The 18,042-nt window shown below is 50.6% G+C and overlaps 1 protein-coding gene across 1 annotated transcript in view; it reads left to right on the plus strand.

Annotated features, from left to right (window-relative positions):
* Cdhr2 (cadherin-related family member 2) overlaps positions 1 to 18,042 on the plus strand; it is a 35,200-nt gene that overhangs the window by 8,015 nt on the left and 9,143 nt on the right. The window contains exons 2-19 of the mRNA NM_001033364.3: positions 3,140 to 3,202; positions 3,448 to 3,519; positions 4,439 to 4,578; positions 4,708 to 4,761; positions 6,149 to 6,235; positions 7,486 to 7,575; positions 8,133 to 8,258; positions 8,335 to 8,481; positions 8,576 to 8,651; positions 8,756 to 8,871; positions 8,966 to 9,199; positions 9,987 to 10,142; positions 10,232 to 10,393; positions 10,651 to 10,712; positions 11,324 to 11,567; positions 14,666 to 14,905; positions 16,416 to 16,482; positions 16,765 to 17,370. Coding sequence (NP_001028536.2) covers positions 3,151 to 3,202; positions 3,448 to 3,519; positions 4,439 to 4,578; positions 4,708 to 4,761; positions 6,149 to 6,235; positions 7,486 to 7,575; positions 8,133 to 8,258; positions 8,335 to 8,481; positions 8,576 to 8,651; positions 8,756 to 8,871; positions 8,966 to 9,199; positions 9,987 to 10,142; positions 10,232 to 10,393; positions 10,651 to 10,712; positions 11,324 to 11,567; positions 14,666 to 14,905; positions 16,416 to 16,482; positions 16,765 to 17,370 — 2,731 coding nt within the window. The 5' untranslated portion in view covers positions 3,140 to 3,150. The remainder of the gene's footprint in view (positions 1 to 3,139; positions 3,203 to 3,447; positions 3,520 to 4,438; positions 4,579 to 4,707; positions 4,762 to 6,148; positions 6,236 to 7,485; positions 7,576 to 8,132; positions 8,259 to 8,334; positions 8,482 to 8,575; positions 8,652 to 8,755; positions 8,872 to 8,965; positions 9,200 to 9,986; positions 10,143 to 10,231; positions 10,394 to 10,650; positions 10,713 to 11,323; positions 11,568 to 14,665; positions 14,906 to 16,415; positions 16,483 to 16,764; positions 17,371 to 18,042) is intronic.

Below are 18,042 nucleotides of genomic sequence, written 5' to 3' on the forward strand. Positions count from 1 at the left end.
GGAATTAGCTCCACTAACTCTCCAGCCAGCCACACCCCAAACAGAGCATCATAAAATACAGGAAATAAAAAAGCCACAATAAGCACGCCTGGTTCAGCCAGCACTCAGAAGGCAGAGGCAGGAGGATTGCTACAAGTTCACAGTCAGCCTGCTCTACAGGCGAAGTTCCAGGCCAGCTAGGGAGATATATAGTTTGCATTTCTTACAGAGAGGAATGTCAAACAATGAAAGTACTTGTCTGCCATGATGCCTAAAATAATTTCTCTCCTTTATGTTCTCGATTCACACACGCACACGCACATGCACACGTTTTCTTTTTTCACGATGGGTAAACCACACATGTCTAGGCAGTCATTAGCTGAATGAGACGAATCCCTTGCTTGTCTGATCACTGTGTATTGCCAGGGTTGGAATATATCTGGCAGATGGTAGGTGATAGGTGGCAGCCATTAAGTTGGGACTATCATGATGCAGTGTGCACTCAGGACATGTCAGCAGACATTTATTTATTTATTTATTTATTTATTTATTTATTTATTTATTTATTTGGTTTTTCGAGACAGGGTTTCTCTGTGTAGACCAGGCTGGCCTCGAACTCAGAAATTCGCTTGCCTTTGCCTCCCAAGTGCTGGGATTAAAGGCGTGTGCCACCACCACCCAGCTATTTATTTTTTAAGATTTTAAAAAAATTTATTATTATATCTAAGTACACTGTAGCTGTCTTCAGACACTCCAGAAGAGGGCATCAGATCTCATTACAGATGGTTGTGAGCCACCATGTGGTTGCTAGTATTTGAACTCAGGACCTTTGGAAGAGCAGTCAGTGCTCTTAACCACTGAGCCATCTCTCTAGCCCTATTTATTTTTTTTAAAGATTTATTTTATGTATATGAGTATGCTGTAGCTGTACAGATGGTTGTGAGCCTTCATGTGTTTTTTGGGAATTGAATTCTTTTTTGTTTTTTGTTTTTTGTTTTTGTTTTTTGTTTTTTGCTTTTTGGACCTCTGCTTTCTCTGGTCAACCCTGCTTGCTCAATCCCTGCTCGCTCTGGCCCAAAGATTTATTTATTATTATTCATAAATAAGTACACTGTAGCCGTCTTCAGACGCACCAGAAGATCTCATTATGGGGTGGTTGTGAGCCACCATGTTGTAGCTGGGATTTGAACTCAGGACCTCCGGAAGAGCAGTCAGTGCTCTTACCCGCTGAACCATCTTGCCAGCCTGTCAGCAGGCATTTAAAATGCCCATTCCCCCAACCCTGTCCCCTCAGTGTCTTCTATCAGGTTGGGGAAAACTGAGTGTCTTATTTAGTGTTCTGTGGTTGTGAAGAGACACCATGACGGTGGCAAATCTTGTAAAAGGAAGCATTTAATTGGGGCTGGCTTACAGTTTCAGAGGCTTAGTGCATCATCATGGTGGGGAGCGTGGTGGCACTGCTTCTTGAGAAGTAGCTGAGAGTTCTGTAGAACTCTGACCCAAATTCAGCAGACACTGGGCCTGGCTTGGGCTTTTGAAGCCACAAAGCTCACTCCCAATGACACACTTCCTCCCACAAGGCCACGCCCCTCCTCTAAGGCCACACCTCCTAATCCTTTCAAATAGTTCCACTCCCTGGTGACTAAGCATTCAAGTATCCGAGTCTGTGGGGGCCATTCTTACTCAAACCACTGTACTGAGGCAAGATTAATCTGAATCAAAACAGGAGGCTTATGTTGGGGCTTCAGAGCTGGTGGACAACAAAGGGGTGGTGGCCAGACTTGACTGTTGAGGGGACCTTGAGTGCAAGGGAGCCAGCCATGGCAGAGTTTGGGGACTAGAGGGACCAGGAGTCGGGATACCAGTAGCGAAGGGGCAAGAGATACATTCCTTTCCATGGTAGTAACTATTAACCTTTGTTCTATGCTTACTGGGAGCTGGCACTACACTGTAGAGGCCAGGGTGCCTTCCTCACGGGGAATCCAGGGCCAGAGGGGTTGTCCACAGACTCTGGGCTGCACAGATCGCCCTGCTGAGTCTCTAGGTGTCTCATGTTAGCCTTAGGCAGCTTGGGGTTCCTGGTATCGTTTGCTTGTTTCAGTAAGGATGGGGGAGGAGGAGGTTCCTTCTGGAAAGCACTGAGCTGTGTGGACAGGAAGTGGCCCTGGAGGTCAGCTTGGAAAGTAGGGGGGCAGAGATCTTGCTGAAAAGGGATGGTAGGGCAGAGTGGCATGTGGGAACGTTAGCGACGAGGGAGGTCACTGGGGGTCTTGGAAAGCTCTGTTTAGGAGCCGTCACAGGGCTTTAAGCAGGAGACAAGGAGATAAGATGAGATTTCTTTTTTTTTTAATTTTTCAAAATGTATTTACTTTATTTATATGATGAGTACACTGTAGCATCTTCGGACACACCAGAAGAAGGCATCAGATCCCATTACAGGTGGTTGTGAGCCACCATGTGGTTGCTGGGAATTGAACTCAGGACCTCTGGAAGAGCAGTCAGTGCTCTTAACTGCTGAGCTATCTCACCAGCCCTAGGATGAGGCTTGAGTTAGAGAGAGTCCTTGAGGCAACCAATGATATTAACCATGGGGCATGGGGAAGGTGGCCAATATGGAACAGTGGAGTGGAATGGAGGGGGCACAAATTGGATGCGATACTTCTAGAGCCAAGATGTGGAGGGGTGAGCCTCACACGTGAGTTGTGACAGAGCATGAGCTGCACTTCATGGCATATGGCCATAAAGCTTCTCTCCCCTGCCTACCTCTCTCCCCATCCACCTGGCCCTCTGAACCCTTGATTCTAAATGGTACCAAGGTTGTGTGTAAGACAGGGAAGGTGGAGCAGCGGTTGAGGGTGTGAATGCTGGCGTCAAAAGACCTGCTTTTAAAGCCAGTCCTGTCACAGCCTTAGCCACACACTCAAGGCACTTAGAACAGCACCCCTCGCTCAGTTGGTGCTGACTTCTGGGGTTAAGTGTAAATTCAAGCATCCTTCCAACTCTCTGACTTCCCTGTGGAAGATGGACAGAGGGTGGCAGAGACCCTGGCAGAGCTACAGAATGAAGGACACAGATAGCTTGGGGCCAAACCTAGGCAAGTGGGCTTTGTCAGGAGGGAGGGCTGTGCCTAATTGCCTTTTCGTGACACCTTTTCTTTTAGGTCCCTTCAAGATGGCCTGGCTGTGGCTGCTTTGTGCACTGCTTCCTGCCTTCATGGTATCTGGTGAGTGCTTCCCTCCCCTGCAAGAGCAGTATTAAACTGGGGACCCCCAGCAAGACCTTGTGGGACTTGGGTCTCACTAGTGAATGCCCAGACAAAATGACCCACACTAGGTAGGCCCTGGGAGGACTATAGAAGAGTCTTGGCTTAGTTGGGTGATCTGGGCTGAAGGTTGGATGTAAGGGGGAGGCATCCAAAGGTGGTGAGGTGCAGGGTGTCCAGACCTCCTCTTCTGTGTGTCCCTACAGTGACAGCCAACTCGCCACCATCATTTGGGGTCAATATGACATTAGTAACCCTGCCAGAGGACTTACCAGTGGGTGAGTAAGGGTCTTTATGCTGAGACAGAGCCCAGCGTTTATCCTGAGATTCTCACATACCTCCTGCCCATGTCTAAGGAACAGCCCTTGAATGATCACATGTGCAGTCAGCCCTCTGCATGTATGGTTTAACAGTGCAGGTTCAGCCACCAGGGGCTAAAATACTCGTGGGGGTGGGGGTGGGGGTGGGAGGAGGGGTTGTAGTAACTTTTATTCTTGTCCTTACTTCATAAATCAACTATTTCCACCATAGTCAGTGTTACAGTCATCTAGAGGGGATTTGAAATCAGGGAAGACAGGCTTGGGTTCTACAGCAAAAGCCCCACCACTTTCCATGACGGTCCTGGGTATCCACTGATTTCAGCATCTCAGGAGTGTCCTGGAACCAGCCTCTCTGGATACAAAATCGTTCTGCTGATCCATTTGAGATTGGTTGATTCTGGGGTTGTGTAGGACAGAGGACCTCAGTCAGGACTCTTGCTCATCAGCTTGAGGACAGAACACCTCAGATAAGCATCCCTCCCATGTTTCCTTCGAGCCAGAATCATATCTTCCTGCATCGTAGCATTTTCTAATCAGAAAGGGTCTCTCTTATCATGAGATGGTCGTTTAACACAGTTTTAACAAAAACAATACAAAACAAAACCAGCCATTAAATGGCCAATGTACCTTCCAGCCAAGAGTGCGTCTTCCACAGAACACTGTACAGCCATTTCTAGTCTTACTGACGCGTAGTGCACAGAGACAGGAAGAGAGGCTCTCGGTGGTGATGTGTGTTTGTGGGGGGATTGGTGGTGATTGGGGGGGGATCAGAATCCCAGCTCTCAAGTCTCATCTGCATCTCTGCCCTGTGGGCCGCTGAATCAAACCACCCTAAAAGAGGTAGGCATGGACCCGGGTCAGCCTTGTTCATCTGTAGGTGCCGTGGCCTTCTGGTTGGTGGCTACAGACAGTGATAATGACCACCTGACCTATGGAATCAGTGGCCCAAACGCCAGCTACTTCTCCGTCAACGCGAACACTGGGGAAGTGAAGCTTGCCAGCCCTTTGGACTTTGAGGTAGAGGATGGTGGGACAGGGAAAGCCTGGGGAGAGGGAACAGGCAGGGGCGGTGCTTGGAGCCAGAGTTCTGGGAGCATGGTTGGGGTCCCCCACTGAACAGGGCTTCTTTTCTCCCTGCTGCTACAGACAGTTCCTTTCTTCAAGATCACCATCTCCACAAGTGATGGTCTCAACATCAGAGTGAGTGAAAGGAGAGAGGGGAGGGTGGCCAGGGGTGGGGCAGATGGTGCCAAGCGTCCACCTCTGACCGCGTGTCTATTTCAGGCAAGCAGAGAGTACCCCAGTTGATAGTGTTTCAGTGTTGATTATTTTCAGAAGGATGTGTTTTACCTCGTCATACAACATGACCCAGCGTTTGATATTTACTAGCTACTAAGTATTTGGATTATAAAATGACAGTGTTGGCTTGTACTAATATAACTACTGATTTTTAAAAATTATTATCTTTTACCTCATGTGTGTGAATGCTTTGCCTGCATGTATGCCCCTACACTGTGGGCATGCCTGATGCCTACAGAGGCCAGAAGAGGGCGCTGGGTCCTCTGGAACTGGAGCCGCATCAGTCATTAGTCACCACATGGGTGTTGGGTTTGACTGTTGGTCCTCTAGAAGAGCAACAGAGTGGTCTTGACTGTGTCTGTTGTCTCAAAGTTACTGTGTCTGCTCAGTGACTGGCGTAATGTTGTCTCCAAGTCTCTGCATACACCCCATTTTTTCTTTCTTTCACTGAGTGGCTCCCCCAGCCCTCCTCCTCTATCCTCCTGTTAAAGTCATGGTGGTTTGGTGGCAAAAGCCTGTAATCTCAGTGGTTGGGAGCTGAAGGCACAAGAATCTATAGTTCTTTTGTTTGTTTGTTTGTTTGTTTTGTTTTTCAAGACAGGGTTTCTCTGTAGCCCTGGCTGTCCTGGAACTCACTTTGTAGACCAGGCTGGCCTCCAACTCAGAAATCCGCCTGCCTCTGCCTCCCGAATGCTGGGATTAAAAGCGTGTGCCACCACTGCCCGGCTCAAGTCCACCTTTGGCTACTGTGTGTTTCAGGCCAGCCTAGGATAGGTGAGGCTCTGTTTAAATAAATAAAGGCAGTTAAGAGAGCAGATTTATTATGGCTCATGGTTCTGGCTCAGTGCCAAGGGACTGCATCTGGTCAAAGACTTTCTGCTGGCACTCACAAGGTTGCACAGAACATCACGTCTGTTTCACGGCGTGGGAACCCTTCAGGGTACTTTAGTTGATTCCCTTCATCGGGTACTCAGGTTGATCAAGGATTACAGTACGGGAAGAAAAAGTGCTAAACCATGCCCTGTTATGGAGCAAACACGTTCCAGATTTAAAAAACTGAATGCTTGCAACTTCACATGCACCTAATATACAACACACACACACACACAAACACACACACACACACACACGCACGCACGCATAACCATGAAGGATGGAGAGGGAGGATGGAGGAGGGAAGGGGCATACATCATACTGCTAGATAGCAGCATTTTGTGTAGCATCCCTGAAGCTATCCTGGCATTGTAAGTTATATTTTCTGACCTCACCTGGGCTTTCTCATCTGCAGACAGCCGAGATGCAAGTGATTGTGGAAGACAGAAATGATAACATACCTGTTTTCCTGAACACTGAATTCTCCACCAGCATCAATGAGGTATCTCCGGGGTCTTAGTGGGGCAGGGCATGGGGAGGGCATCCAAGATACTACTCAGTAGAGCGAGACCTGGAAACTGGTCTGGGAGGTGCAGGGCCATAACAACAGGGGCGTCTTTTTTACAGGAAAGCACTTCAGATTAGAAATCTCTCAGTTGTAGGAAAAGTACACAGAGAAAGGTGATTATCGCATATTTCTGAAGAATGGAGGTATGCTGATTTAGACAGTGTCGGTGGTGACAGTGTTACCTATGCCTGTCACATCTGCGTGACTGCTGTCTCTCTGTCACTCCATCTCTGTGTCCCTGCTGTCTCTGTGTCACTGCCATCTTTCTATGTCACTGCCATCTCTGTGTCAATCCGTTTTTCTGTGTCACTCTATCTCTCTGTCACTGCTGTCTTTGTGTCACTCCATCTCTGTGTCACTCCATCCTGTCTTTCTGTGTCACAGCCATCTCTCTGTCACTCCATCTCTCTGTCACTGCAGTCTGTGTTACTCCATCCCATCTCTCTGTGTCATTCCATCTCTGTGTCACTCTCTGTCACTGCTGTCTCTCTGTCACTGAAGTCTCTGTGTCACTCTGTCTCTCTGTGTCACTCCATCTCTCTGTCACTGCTGTCTCTCTGTGTCACTGCTGTCTCCCTGTCACTGCTGTCTCTCTGTCACTGGCTGCCTCTGCCCTGAGGTGTGCAGCCTAGTGTCTCTGGCTCTGAGCTATCTCACTGCCTCTGCAGCTTCAGCAGAAAGACTGGCCATTTCTCTGTGGTCTCAGCACACACTGGCCTGGCTTTCCATCCAGTCACTTTAGGCCACCTAGAGAGGATGCAGAGGTCTGGACTGACAGGAATCCTCAGGCAGTGGTGAGACTGGCCTCAGAGGCTAGAGGGTAGATAGAGCATGGGGAGGGTAGAGACAGGCAGCAGCCTGACTTCTGAGGGCCACTGAAACTGTTTGAGCCATGTTCTGGGAAGAATGGGAAACTTTCAGAAGCCAAGTGTGAGGGAATCCGACCGTGGCCATGGGCCATAGGGCTACAGGGAGCCTTCAGGAATATCTGAGTAGGGGAGAGCCATACCCAGGCTAGAATGCTCTCTCACTTATGGCCTTAACTGTACATCTCAGGCTCATCGGGTGTGTGTGTGGGGCTGTCCTGCTGGGCATTCCCATCTTAACCATCTGATGCCTCTGCTGAAGGCCCAGCCCAGGGTTGGGGTGGGAGGGACATACAGGTGAAAAGCCCCTTCTTACAGACCCTGCCAGTCGGTTCTGTGGTGTTTTCTGTGCTGGCAGAGGACAAGGACACAGGGACAGCCGGTTTGGTGCAATATTTCATAGAGAAGGTGAGTGTGAAGAGTCCCTGGGGCCCCAGGTGGGAGCCGGCCTCACTGTGTCTTACGTCCACCAGGGGGCAGCATCTTCACAGACAACCACAACCCTGGCTCCCCAGCCTTTTTCCGGATCATCCCCATCCCCACCCCCCACCCTCAGCCCCCAACAGGGAGAAGTCACACTTTCCCAGTTGCTGAGGGAGGACCCAATCTTGCCTCCACCCCCTTCACCAGCACTGTCAAGGCCTCCTATAAGCTAAAACACTCATAGCTCCCAGGAGAGCTTAAGGCTCAGGGAGGCCCTGGGTTCTTGCTCAAACTTACCCAGATAACTGAGGCACGTGTGTTTTTTGAACTTTTTGTACGCCAACTAAAAACTTAGTTTCAACCCCCCCCCCCCAGGCATCTATACCAGTCCAGGGGAGAAACCGAGGCTCCGAGAGATTAAGTTCCTTGGACACGTTTGTGCTCTGGCCCATGGTAGAGCCAGGATTTGACCCTATGTCTCTGCCAGTAAGGAGGAACAGTGGTGTCACTGGGACCTCACCCAACTGTTCTCTGTGTCACAGGTCATCCCCAGCACCGCCAACAGCAATAATCTCTTCCGCATCCTGGAAAATGGCTCCATTGTACTGAATGACACGCTCAGTTACAACAACAAGAGTGCCTTCTACCAGCTGGAGCTGAAGGCCTGTGTGAGTGGGGTGTAAGCAGAGCTAGGGGGCTCATCATTGTGGCACTGGCTCACAGAAGGCTTTCTTTCCCCTACAGGACTCAGGGGGAATATTGGATAACAAGCCAAAAACCCAATGCTCCCAGCCGGTCTTCGTATCCATCTCAGTGATTGATGAGCCAGACCTGGACCCTCGGTTTATCAGGGAGTTCTACTCAGCCTCTGTGGCTGAGGATGCCACCTTGGTATGTGCTGGGGGAGGTGGTATGGGGTGAGGGTGCTGGGTAGCCATGGCCGCCTGAGAAGAAGATCAGATGCACTCACCGAGCCTCCTCCCAGGGGACGTCCGTGCTGACCGTGGAGGCTGTGGACAGTGACAAAGGCATCAATGACATTGTGACCTACAGTGTCTCCAGTGAGAACCTGGGTGTCCCCTGGAGAAGGCTTGGGTGAGGCTGGGGTGGGGCGTGGTAGTCAGAGCCCCTGCAAACAGCTGCTGCAAGTGCCTCCCTCTATCAGACTCCACGAGGCCTGGGTGGTTCGACATCAGGGAAGATGGGGTCATCTTCGTCAATGGCTCCCTGGACAGAGAGCAGCTGCTTCTGGAAAACGAAGAAGTGCAGATACAGGTCACGGTGAGTGGAACTCCCCGTCTCTAACCCCTTGGCTTTTGCTCTCACTCTCTCTGAGCACCGCTCTCTGCTCGTTGGCTTCTGTTCTGCACCTCAGGCCACCGAGAAGAATCTGAACATCTACGGGCAAGAGGCCAAGGCAAGCATGTGGGTCACAATAAGGGTGACAGATGTCAACGACCACAAGCCGGAATTTTACAACTGCAGCCTCCCTGGCTGCTCCTTTAGCCCCCAGGAGGCCCAAGTCAACTTCATAGGCTACGTGGACGAGCATGCCTCTGCCCGAATCTCCATCGATGGTCTGACCATGGTGGCCTATGATCCAGACCAGGCAGGTGCAGGGGAGAGGGGAGGGACACTGATGTCGGAGGACTGGGGAAGGGGAAGATCACAGATGTGGGAGGGGAGCAGCAAAGGGGGAGGGAAGGTGGGGAAAGAGACTGATAGTGGTTGAGGTTGACGTGACAGTGAATTACAGAGCACAAGGCAGGGCAATGTGTGGGGTCCGTGGGGAGGGGAGGTAGTAATATGGTGGTAATATGGCGGGCAGCAGGGATCTACAAAGAGGAGGTTGTTGTTGTGTGCTGTTTGGTGATGTCCAGGGGAATGCTGAGGGGTGCTAAGCAGAGGCTGTGTGGAGTGGGGGTTGACATTAGGTGCTAGGCAACAGTGGGTGGTTGTGTTTCGGGTGCTGTTGGCTCTGGGTAGCCTGTGGTTTGGGGAAGTAAGGAGCCTCAGAGAAAGGTGGTGTTCCAAGTGATCTGAGTCAACCTGGAAGGAATTACCAGGAAAGGATGGTAGTGAGTGACGGGGACGGCCACGGTTCCCTGGGGCGACGACGTGGGGTGGAGTGGAGGCTGCTCAGTGGTGAGCGTAGGCTGGCGGGTGTGGTAAGCTGGCAGTGGTGAAGGGTGGGCGAGGCTGCGTTGGTACAGCTGAGCAGCCAGCCCAACTTCATAGGCCTGGACTACTGTCTCAGTCTTTTCTGACTCCCTCTGTGCATCTCACTGTCTCACCGGGCAGAGCTTCTGTGGAAGGCCAGAGCTTGGAGAGGGAGGGAAAGACGCAGGAAGGTGACGGCAGCAGCACAGTCCGTATTATATCACCCTCCTTTACAGGGCGACAATGGTACCTTCCTGCTGTCCCTGAATGGCCAGGATGCTGAAGCCTTCAATGTGTCCCCAGAGCGAGCAGCAGGGTCTGTCAGTGTGCAGGTGGTGGTGAGAAACTCAGAGATGGTGGACTATGAGAAGGAGACAGTGATGGTTGTGGAGGTATGGTGTGCTGAGATGCTGAGGGATACGGGCACCATTGGCAACTGGGCCCTTGTACCCTGTACCGATGCATGCTCTTCTGTCCTCAGGTTGTGGCCACTGACTCAGTCAGCAACAACTACTCTGTTGCCACGGTGACCATCCACCTTAGAAACATCAATGACCACAGGCCTGTGTTCTCTCAGAGCCTGTATGAACTCACTGTGCCAGAGCACTGTCCAACAGGTTATCTGGTCACTGACAAAATCCAGGTGAGTGATGTTGGCTGGATCATGCTGGGGGAGAGCTGCTGAGCAGGCCTGAGCTCAGACTGTCCCAGACTTTGTTTCATTCAGTGACACTGGGTCTCTGCGAGTGTGCGTACGATGTATCTGGGTGTGTGGAGTGTCTAGGTGTGAATGCAGACATGGTGAGCTTTGGAGCCAGGATGCACAGCAACTGTGTCAGATGGGTCTCTTGGTGACACAGATGGCCCTGTTTCCAGTGTTCTGCCATCTTTGCCTTACAGGCTACAGACCTGGATGGGGATGAATGGGGTCCTATCACCTACAGTCTGCTTCCAGGAAATGGGTAAGATCTTAAGGTGCTTGGGGGTGGGCGTGGGGGATGGGAATCTTCTCTACTTTGCCATGGGGCTGGGAGAAACAACAGAGCACCCTGAAAAAAGTACAAAGTGCCCAGCTGTGTGTCCATTCCAGAAAAACAATTGGAAAGACATTATTGGTTTTCTATGACTATAATAAAATACCCGGGGCAGGGTATTCTACAAAGAGGAAGGTTTATTTAGTTCTGGAGACTCAGAGGCGTGGGGTGTCATCCACTGTGCCCTGTGAGGACTTGATAGTATACTGAATCACATGATGGGGTCCTGTATGACACAGAGAGATCACATGACAAGATAGGGAACCAGAGGAAGGGAAGGGAAGGGACGAGGGACAACTTCCCAAAAGGTCCTACCTCCCAGAGGCTCCTGCAACCCCTGACATCATCACACACTATGGACCAAATGTCTAACACCTGGAAGCATGAGAGCACTCACAGCTGGACCAATCCACCATTATGAGTATATTGGGAATACTGCACAAGGGTCATTTATGTCTGTGTTTTCGTTTGTCTGAAATTCAAAGTAAGTGCATGTACACCCTGTCCTTTGATTGGCTTAATCTGGCCACCCCGAGCAGAGCTGACCTGTTTGAGGTGGAGCCAAACTCAGGGAATCTGACGGTGAAAAATGGCACGCTGCTGGACCGAGAGAAGCAGGCTGTGTACTACCTCACGCTGCAGGCCACTGACGGTGGCAACCAGTCGACCACCACCGCCCTGGAGATCACTCTGCTGGATATCAATGACAACCCGCCTGTGGTCCGAGGCTCCTATAACGTCTTCGTGCCGGAGGAGAATGGCAATGTCTCTGTGACCATCCAGGTTAGAGCCACACAGGACCTGGTCAGGGACCATTGGGGAGGGAACCATGCCGCCACTGCACAAAGTCTCAGCTCTACAGTGTGGCCCTGAGGAAGTTGTTCAATTTCTCTAGGCATCTATTTCCTCTTAGAAAACCAAGCGTTGTGGTTCTTATTCATGGGGTCAGCAGGGTATAATGAGACAAAGGACCTATTGTACCCTGTGCAGGGCTGGTGTGCAACAGGCCTTCACAAACAAATTGCTCTTTAATATACACATTCCCAACTCATTCCAAAATGATTCGATGTGGCTTACTTAAAAAGTAAGATCCAAGCAAGGTGTGACAGCGCACACCTTTAATCCCAGCACTCAGGGAGGCACAGGCAGAGGGATCTCTGAGTTTAAGGCTAGCCTGGTCTAGAAAGCTAGCCAAGACTGCCAGGACTATGCAGAGAAAACCTGTTTTGAGAAAAGCAAAACAAACAACCCAAGCAAACAAACAAAAACAAAGATCCAAACAAAGAACAAATAACAAGAAATGGGCGCTATTATTGTTATTTTAGAGATTTATTTCTTTATTTTATGTATATGAGTACACTGTAGCTGTCTTCAGACACACCAGAAGAGGGCATCAGATCCCATTACAGATGATTGTGAGCCACCTTGTGGTTGCTGGGAATTGAACTCAGGACCTTCGGAAGAGCAGTCAGTGCTCTTGACCTCTGAGACATCTCTCCAGCCCCAATGGGTGGTATTACTAAAGGGCCAATAGTAGCACTAAAATCCAGAACACAAAGAACACAGAGAATGAGGCTAAGAATAGCTCTCCTTTAGGCTGACCTGGAGGGACATCTTGTGAGAAGGGGCTTGTGGGTCCTGACAGGCTGTCCCTCTGTCCCTCTGTCCCTCAGGGGCTGAGGCTTCCTGTGGATGGTCCAAGGCTTTTCTGGCATTCTCAGGGCTGTAGTCCAGATCTCAGTGGACTCGCTCCTTCTCTCTCTCTCTCTCTCTCTCTCTCTCTCTCTCTCTCTCTGTGTGCCCACGTGCGCATACATGCGCACATGCGCACATGCGCACATTGGTGTTTTGCCTGCATTTGTCTGTGTGAGGGTGCCAGATCCTCTGGTACTAGAGCTATAGATAGTTGTGAGCTGCAGTGTAGGAGCTGGGAATTGAACCCATGTCCTCTGTCAGAGCAGCTTGGGCTCTTAACCTCTGGGCCATCTCTCCAGCACTCTGGGCCTGGTCTTTACTCTTAAAGAGTTTCCTGGAAGAAATGTTCTGATCTGTCAGATCCATGGTATCCTTATAGATCCAGAGAGGTGTTTGGCAAATGAACTGGCCAAGTACAGAGCATCTTCGCGGGAGTGGATTAGTCTTGCCTTTGGAAGAACCCTCTCTGGTTGCTTATGAGGGGCTCATTTCCCAAGCAAGACTCAACAGAACTGAAGAGAAGACAATGATGGTGGGATGAGTAGGGGGGAAAGACAAAGAATAGCTTCTATCTCAACCCCTGGCTCAGCACTGGCTTCCCACCAGGTCCTCTGCTGAGCCCAGTGCTCAGAGGCGAAGCCAATCTGACTTCTGTTCTGGGGCTCCCACTAAAGCAAGTTGCAGACCTTTACTGATGATGTCATCTGTGCTATCAAAGGTAGCAGGGCTGTGTAGGGAGCTGCAGGGATGACAGCATGGTTGGGAGGCAGGCAGAAGGGCTCAGGGTGAGGCTAGGGGAGTGGAGGAACATGTATTCTTTGTGCTGGCTCACTTCAGTACAATCCAGCATGCTTGGGACCTGACAAGACAAGAACACATTTGTTTACATGTATAGCCTTTTGTATGACGAATGGGCTGTTTAAAAAGCACAGCACAGCAGCTGGGAATGGTGGTGCACACCTTTAATCCCAGCACTCGAGAGGCAGAGGCAGAGGCAGGTGGATTTCTGAGTTTGAGGCCAGCCTGGTCTACAGAGTGAGTTCCAGGATAGCCAGGGCTACACAGAGAAACCCTGTCTCGAAAAAACAAAAACAAAAACAAAAACAAAACAAACAAACAAAAAAAGCACAGCACAATAGCCAGGTGTGGTGGTGCGTATCTTTGATTTCACCTTTGAAAGACGGAAACAGGCAGATCTCTGTGGATTCCAGGCCAGCCTGGGCTACACAGTGACTCTCTACCTCAAAGTAAGTTGGGTGAGGAGCTGGAGGGATGGCTCAGCAGTTTAGAGAAATCACTGTCTGCCCTTGTGGAGAACCCGGAGTTGATTCCCAGCGCCCACACAGTGAGTGGCTCACATCTGTAACTGCAGTTCCAAGGGATCTGCTGCCCTCTTCTGGCTTCCATGGGCACTGCACACACACAGGGAGTGCTTCCCTTCGTGGGGGCAAAACACACATCTAAAAGAAAACAATCTTTTACATTTTAAACATGAAAAAAAATATAGTGCTGGGCTTGGGGTATGATTTGGTTGGTAGAGGGCTTTTCCTAGCACATGTAAAAAGCACTGGGTTCCATTCCCAACACCACACAAACGGGGTGTGTCTGTGCATGCTGAGATCTTAGCCTTCTGGAGGTGGAAGCAGGAGGATCAGACGTTTAAAGTCATCCTTGGCTACGTAGTGAGTTTGAGGCCAGCTTGAGGCTCCATAAGATCGTGTCTCTAAATAAATAAATAAATAAATAAATAGCCTACTGTGTGTGCGTGGGGGGGGGGTGCTAACAGAGACAGACAGAAAGGCAGAGAAACAGAGCATGCTGACTGTAGCAATTGTGATAAAATCAGAATCTCTTTTAGGATTTCACACTTTTATATTTAAAAAAAAAACAAAAAACCCAAAGCCCCGTTGAGTCTCTGTATATAGTCTCCCGTACCCTTCTCTGTGTCAGCATTATAGAACTCCCATTTCAGGTCTCCGCTGAGGGTCTAGCTCAGGTCCAGTTTTGCAGGATTCATTCAGCACTTATCTGGGAGATGGACAAACTCAAGGTTGAGACTGCGAGCTTCTGCTGGCCATGCCCTGTGCCTCAGCAGGAAGCCATGGCCCGTGGCCACTTAGACCAGTGTTGGGGGATGGGTTAGCCTGAGGCCTATATACCTGATTGGGGGCCAACTATGTCCACAGGCCTATGATGATGACCAGCCAGACACTAACAACAGCCTCCTGGTCTTCAGCCTGCTTCCTGGGCCCTACAGCAGCAACTTCTCCTTAGACCCCAACACAGGGCTCCTCAGGAATCTTGGGCCCCTGGACCGAGAGGCCATTGACCCTGCCCTGGAGGGACGCATCGTGCTAACTGTGATTGTGGCTGACTGCGGCGAGCCTTCCCTGAGCACTAATGTCAATGTCACCATCACGGTAGAGGTAAGGCCGGGTACTCCCACACAGCCTAGCTCTCCGGTTCTGGCACAAGCATTACTTCCTGCCTCGTACAGCACAGGAGATAAGAGGTTGGGACCTCGGCTGCGGAGCCTTTGGTGATCCTTGTCCTTAAGTCAGAAAGACTGGGGTGGGGGTGGGGGTGAAATCATCATGAATGAATGGAGGTGTTCTGAAGAGGGTGTCACCTGGGGAGGGCTCTCAGTGCCTTTGCTCTGATTGCCGTGCACGGGGTCTTGTCTGGAACCATCTTGACTGGCAGCAAGAAAAAAGCCAGAGTCAGGTGAACCCGGCTCCAATTAAGTTTCCTGCACACCAAGAGGTGGACATCAGGACCCAAGCAGGCTGGTGTACACCTATAATCTCAGAACGTGGGAGACTGAGGCAGGGTGATTGAGAGTTTTAGCTCATCCTGGGCTATATAACAGACCTTGTGACCTTGTGACCTTGTGACCTTGGGGGATGATTGAGACACTGAGGCAGATTCAGGATTTGTTGGCTTCTTGGGAACAAAGTAGAATACTAAGGAAAAAGGAAGAATTACACTCACTGGATTAGAGGGACCCCTTTGCCCTGTGAGCTTCACACTCTCGCTGTGTCGGAAGCTACCCTATTTTTAAATAAGGACACCGAAGCCCAAAGAGGCCAGAGCCACGGTAGAGGCAGGGCAGGCGTCTTAGACACTCCCGTGAGAGGGAGGATGACCTCGAGAATTCAGCACCCTTGTTAAGGGAAGCCAGTGGCGCCTGTCTAAGGAGTCACTGTCAGGAGCTCAGGAGATGAGTTACATGGTGTGACCTCTATCCCTGAAAAAGACAAAGGAGGAGAGAGTGGGGAGAGAAAAGAAAGACAAAGAGAAAGGGAGGAGGGAGGAAAGGGAGGAGGAGAAGGAGGAGGAGGCAGAGGAGGAGGAGGAGGCGGAGGAGGAGGAAGAGGGATGGTATACCCACTGAAGGGCTAGAATTCTGTTCCCAGGTCTCTGTCCTATGGTTACATAGACAAACCTGACCACCAAAGCATGTATGTATGCCCACAGATAAGGGAGGGCTGGGTTATTCAGGGCATGCCCCAGGCACAGGACAATACTGAGGAGAACATGGAAGACAGGGTTCTAGTTGTGCTCGTGAGCAAGGGCAGAAAGCATCAGAGTCCAGCTCAGACTGAGCACTGAGCTGGTGTCACGGGGCTGAGAGATGGGACCTCAGGCTAAGCTAGATGGGGTCACAGACAGAGACCCAGAAACAGTTCTGGAAAATAGACTTGCAGTAGTTCTAGGCTGAGGTCAGGCTAACAGAAGGAGCACTCTCTGGTTTTTTTTTTTTTTTTTTTTTTTTGGAGGGTTGTCTGCACATCTGGAAAGTGGTCAGTGTTGTCCGAGGGACGCGGAGTCGATGGCTCTGTCTGTAGAGATATTTCTGGGTTCTCAGATGGCTCTGGGGAGGATGAACCTGGGGCTACTAGTGTCTCTAGCACTCAGACCTGCCTTTCCTTTTAGGACATCAATGACAACCTGCCTGTCTTCAACCAGTCTTATGAATTCTCTGTGTGGGAGAGAGTTCCAGGTATGTGCCCTCTTGGCTGGCTGGGGTCCATACCTGGGCTAACTGTGCGGATGGGAGGGAAATATTATCCTAGCACCTTGGCTACATGCAGGATGCTCCTGCAGGTATCATCCTTTGGTGAGGCACAACTTAGGGGAAGGGGACCCTGGAGGAGAGGTGTGTTTATATCCCATCTCTAACACCAAACAGTAAGGCCCATGCTAAGAGCTCTGTAATTAGAACCAGCCTGGAGTGCCCGAGGCCTGCACAGGTGTCCCTCCAAGCTCTGTCCTCTGTCCACAGGAGCATGGGTGGGCACAGTGAAGGCCTGGGATGCTGACCAGACGGCAGCCAACAACCGCATCAGCTTCAGCTTGTCTGGGACTGGCGCCAACAATTTTATCCTCCAAGGCAACGTGCTGGAACAAGGGTGGGCAGAGGGTAGCCTCTGGCTGCTCCCGGATGTGAGACTGGATTACGAGACACAGAAGTTCTTCCACCTGACAGTGAGTGCTGAGAACCCAGGCCCCCAGGGCCTCGATTCTACAGCCAATGTCACCGTCACGGTGATGGATGTGAATGATGAGCCGCCCACCCTGGATGCAGCCTCACTCCAGGCCATCTCTGTGACTGAGAATGGCTCTGAGCATGGCCAGGTGACTCGGGTGATAGCCCAGGATGTGGATACTGCTGCGTTGCTGAGGATAGAGCTGGTGGACGTCATCTGCACCAAGGCTGGGGTTGACGTGGGCAGCGTGTGTCACGGCTGGTTCTCTGTGGATGGCAACGGCTCTGTGTACATCAATCAGAGTGAGGCCATCGACTATGAGGCTTGTCACCTGGTCACGCTGGTCGTGCGGGCGTATGACCTCAACACGGATCCGGGCTTTGATGCTTACAGCAGCAATGGTGAGGAGGTCTGCAGAGCTGAGGCCCAGGGTCTGGGGACCACTTCAGCTCTTGTCAACCATGTCTCTGGTTATGTCCTCTCGAGGCTTCTGTTCTCTATCTGTCCAGTGGGGAGTGGTCAGGGGGTGGGCTGTGGAGGGTGAAAGCATTTGAACATGGTGTTCAGTGGATTGCCTGGAAGCACCTACTGAAGGCCGCCATTCTGTGAGGAGCTTTTTGCATCCTCATCCCATTCCACACAGGCACAAGGGCCACGTTAACAGTGAGCACAGCACGGAACCGTGCCAGGCATCTTAAAGCATTTGCTTATTTTATCCCTGCACAGTCCCATGAGCTCGTATTACCTATCCAACTTAAAGATGAGGAAGCCAAGGCACAGACTGGATATGAGGTTTTTATTTTGTTTTATTGAGACAGGGTCTCGTTCTGTGACCCGGGCTGGCTTCATATTTATAATCCTCCTGCCTTGGCCTCCTGAGTACTGGGATATACACTTGTGTGTCAGTACTCCTGGCTCAGAGTGAGTGTTCAAATGACCAACTGACATAAACACTTACATATTAATATAGACATACACATACATAATATTTATTTACATACATACATACTTACACACACACACACACACACACACACACGCACACACACACACACACACACACACACACACAC

This window comes from Mus musculus, chromosome 13 (assembly GCF_000001635.26).
Source record: "Mus musculus strain C57BL/6J chromosome 13, GRCm38.p6 C57BL/6J".
In the NCBI taxonomy this organism is placed as follows: Eukaryota; Metazoa; Chordata; class Mammalia; order Rodentia; family Muridae; genus Mus; species Mus musculus.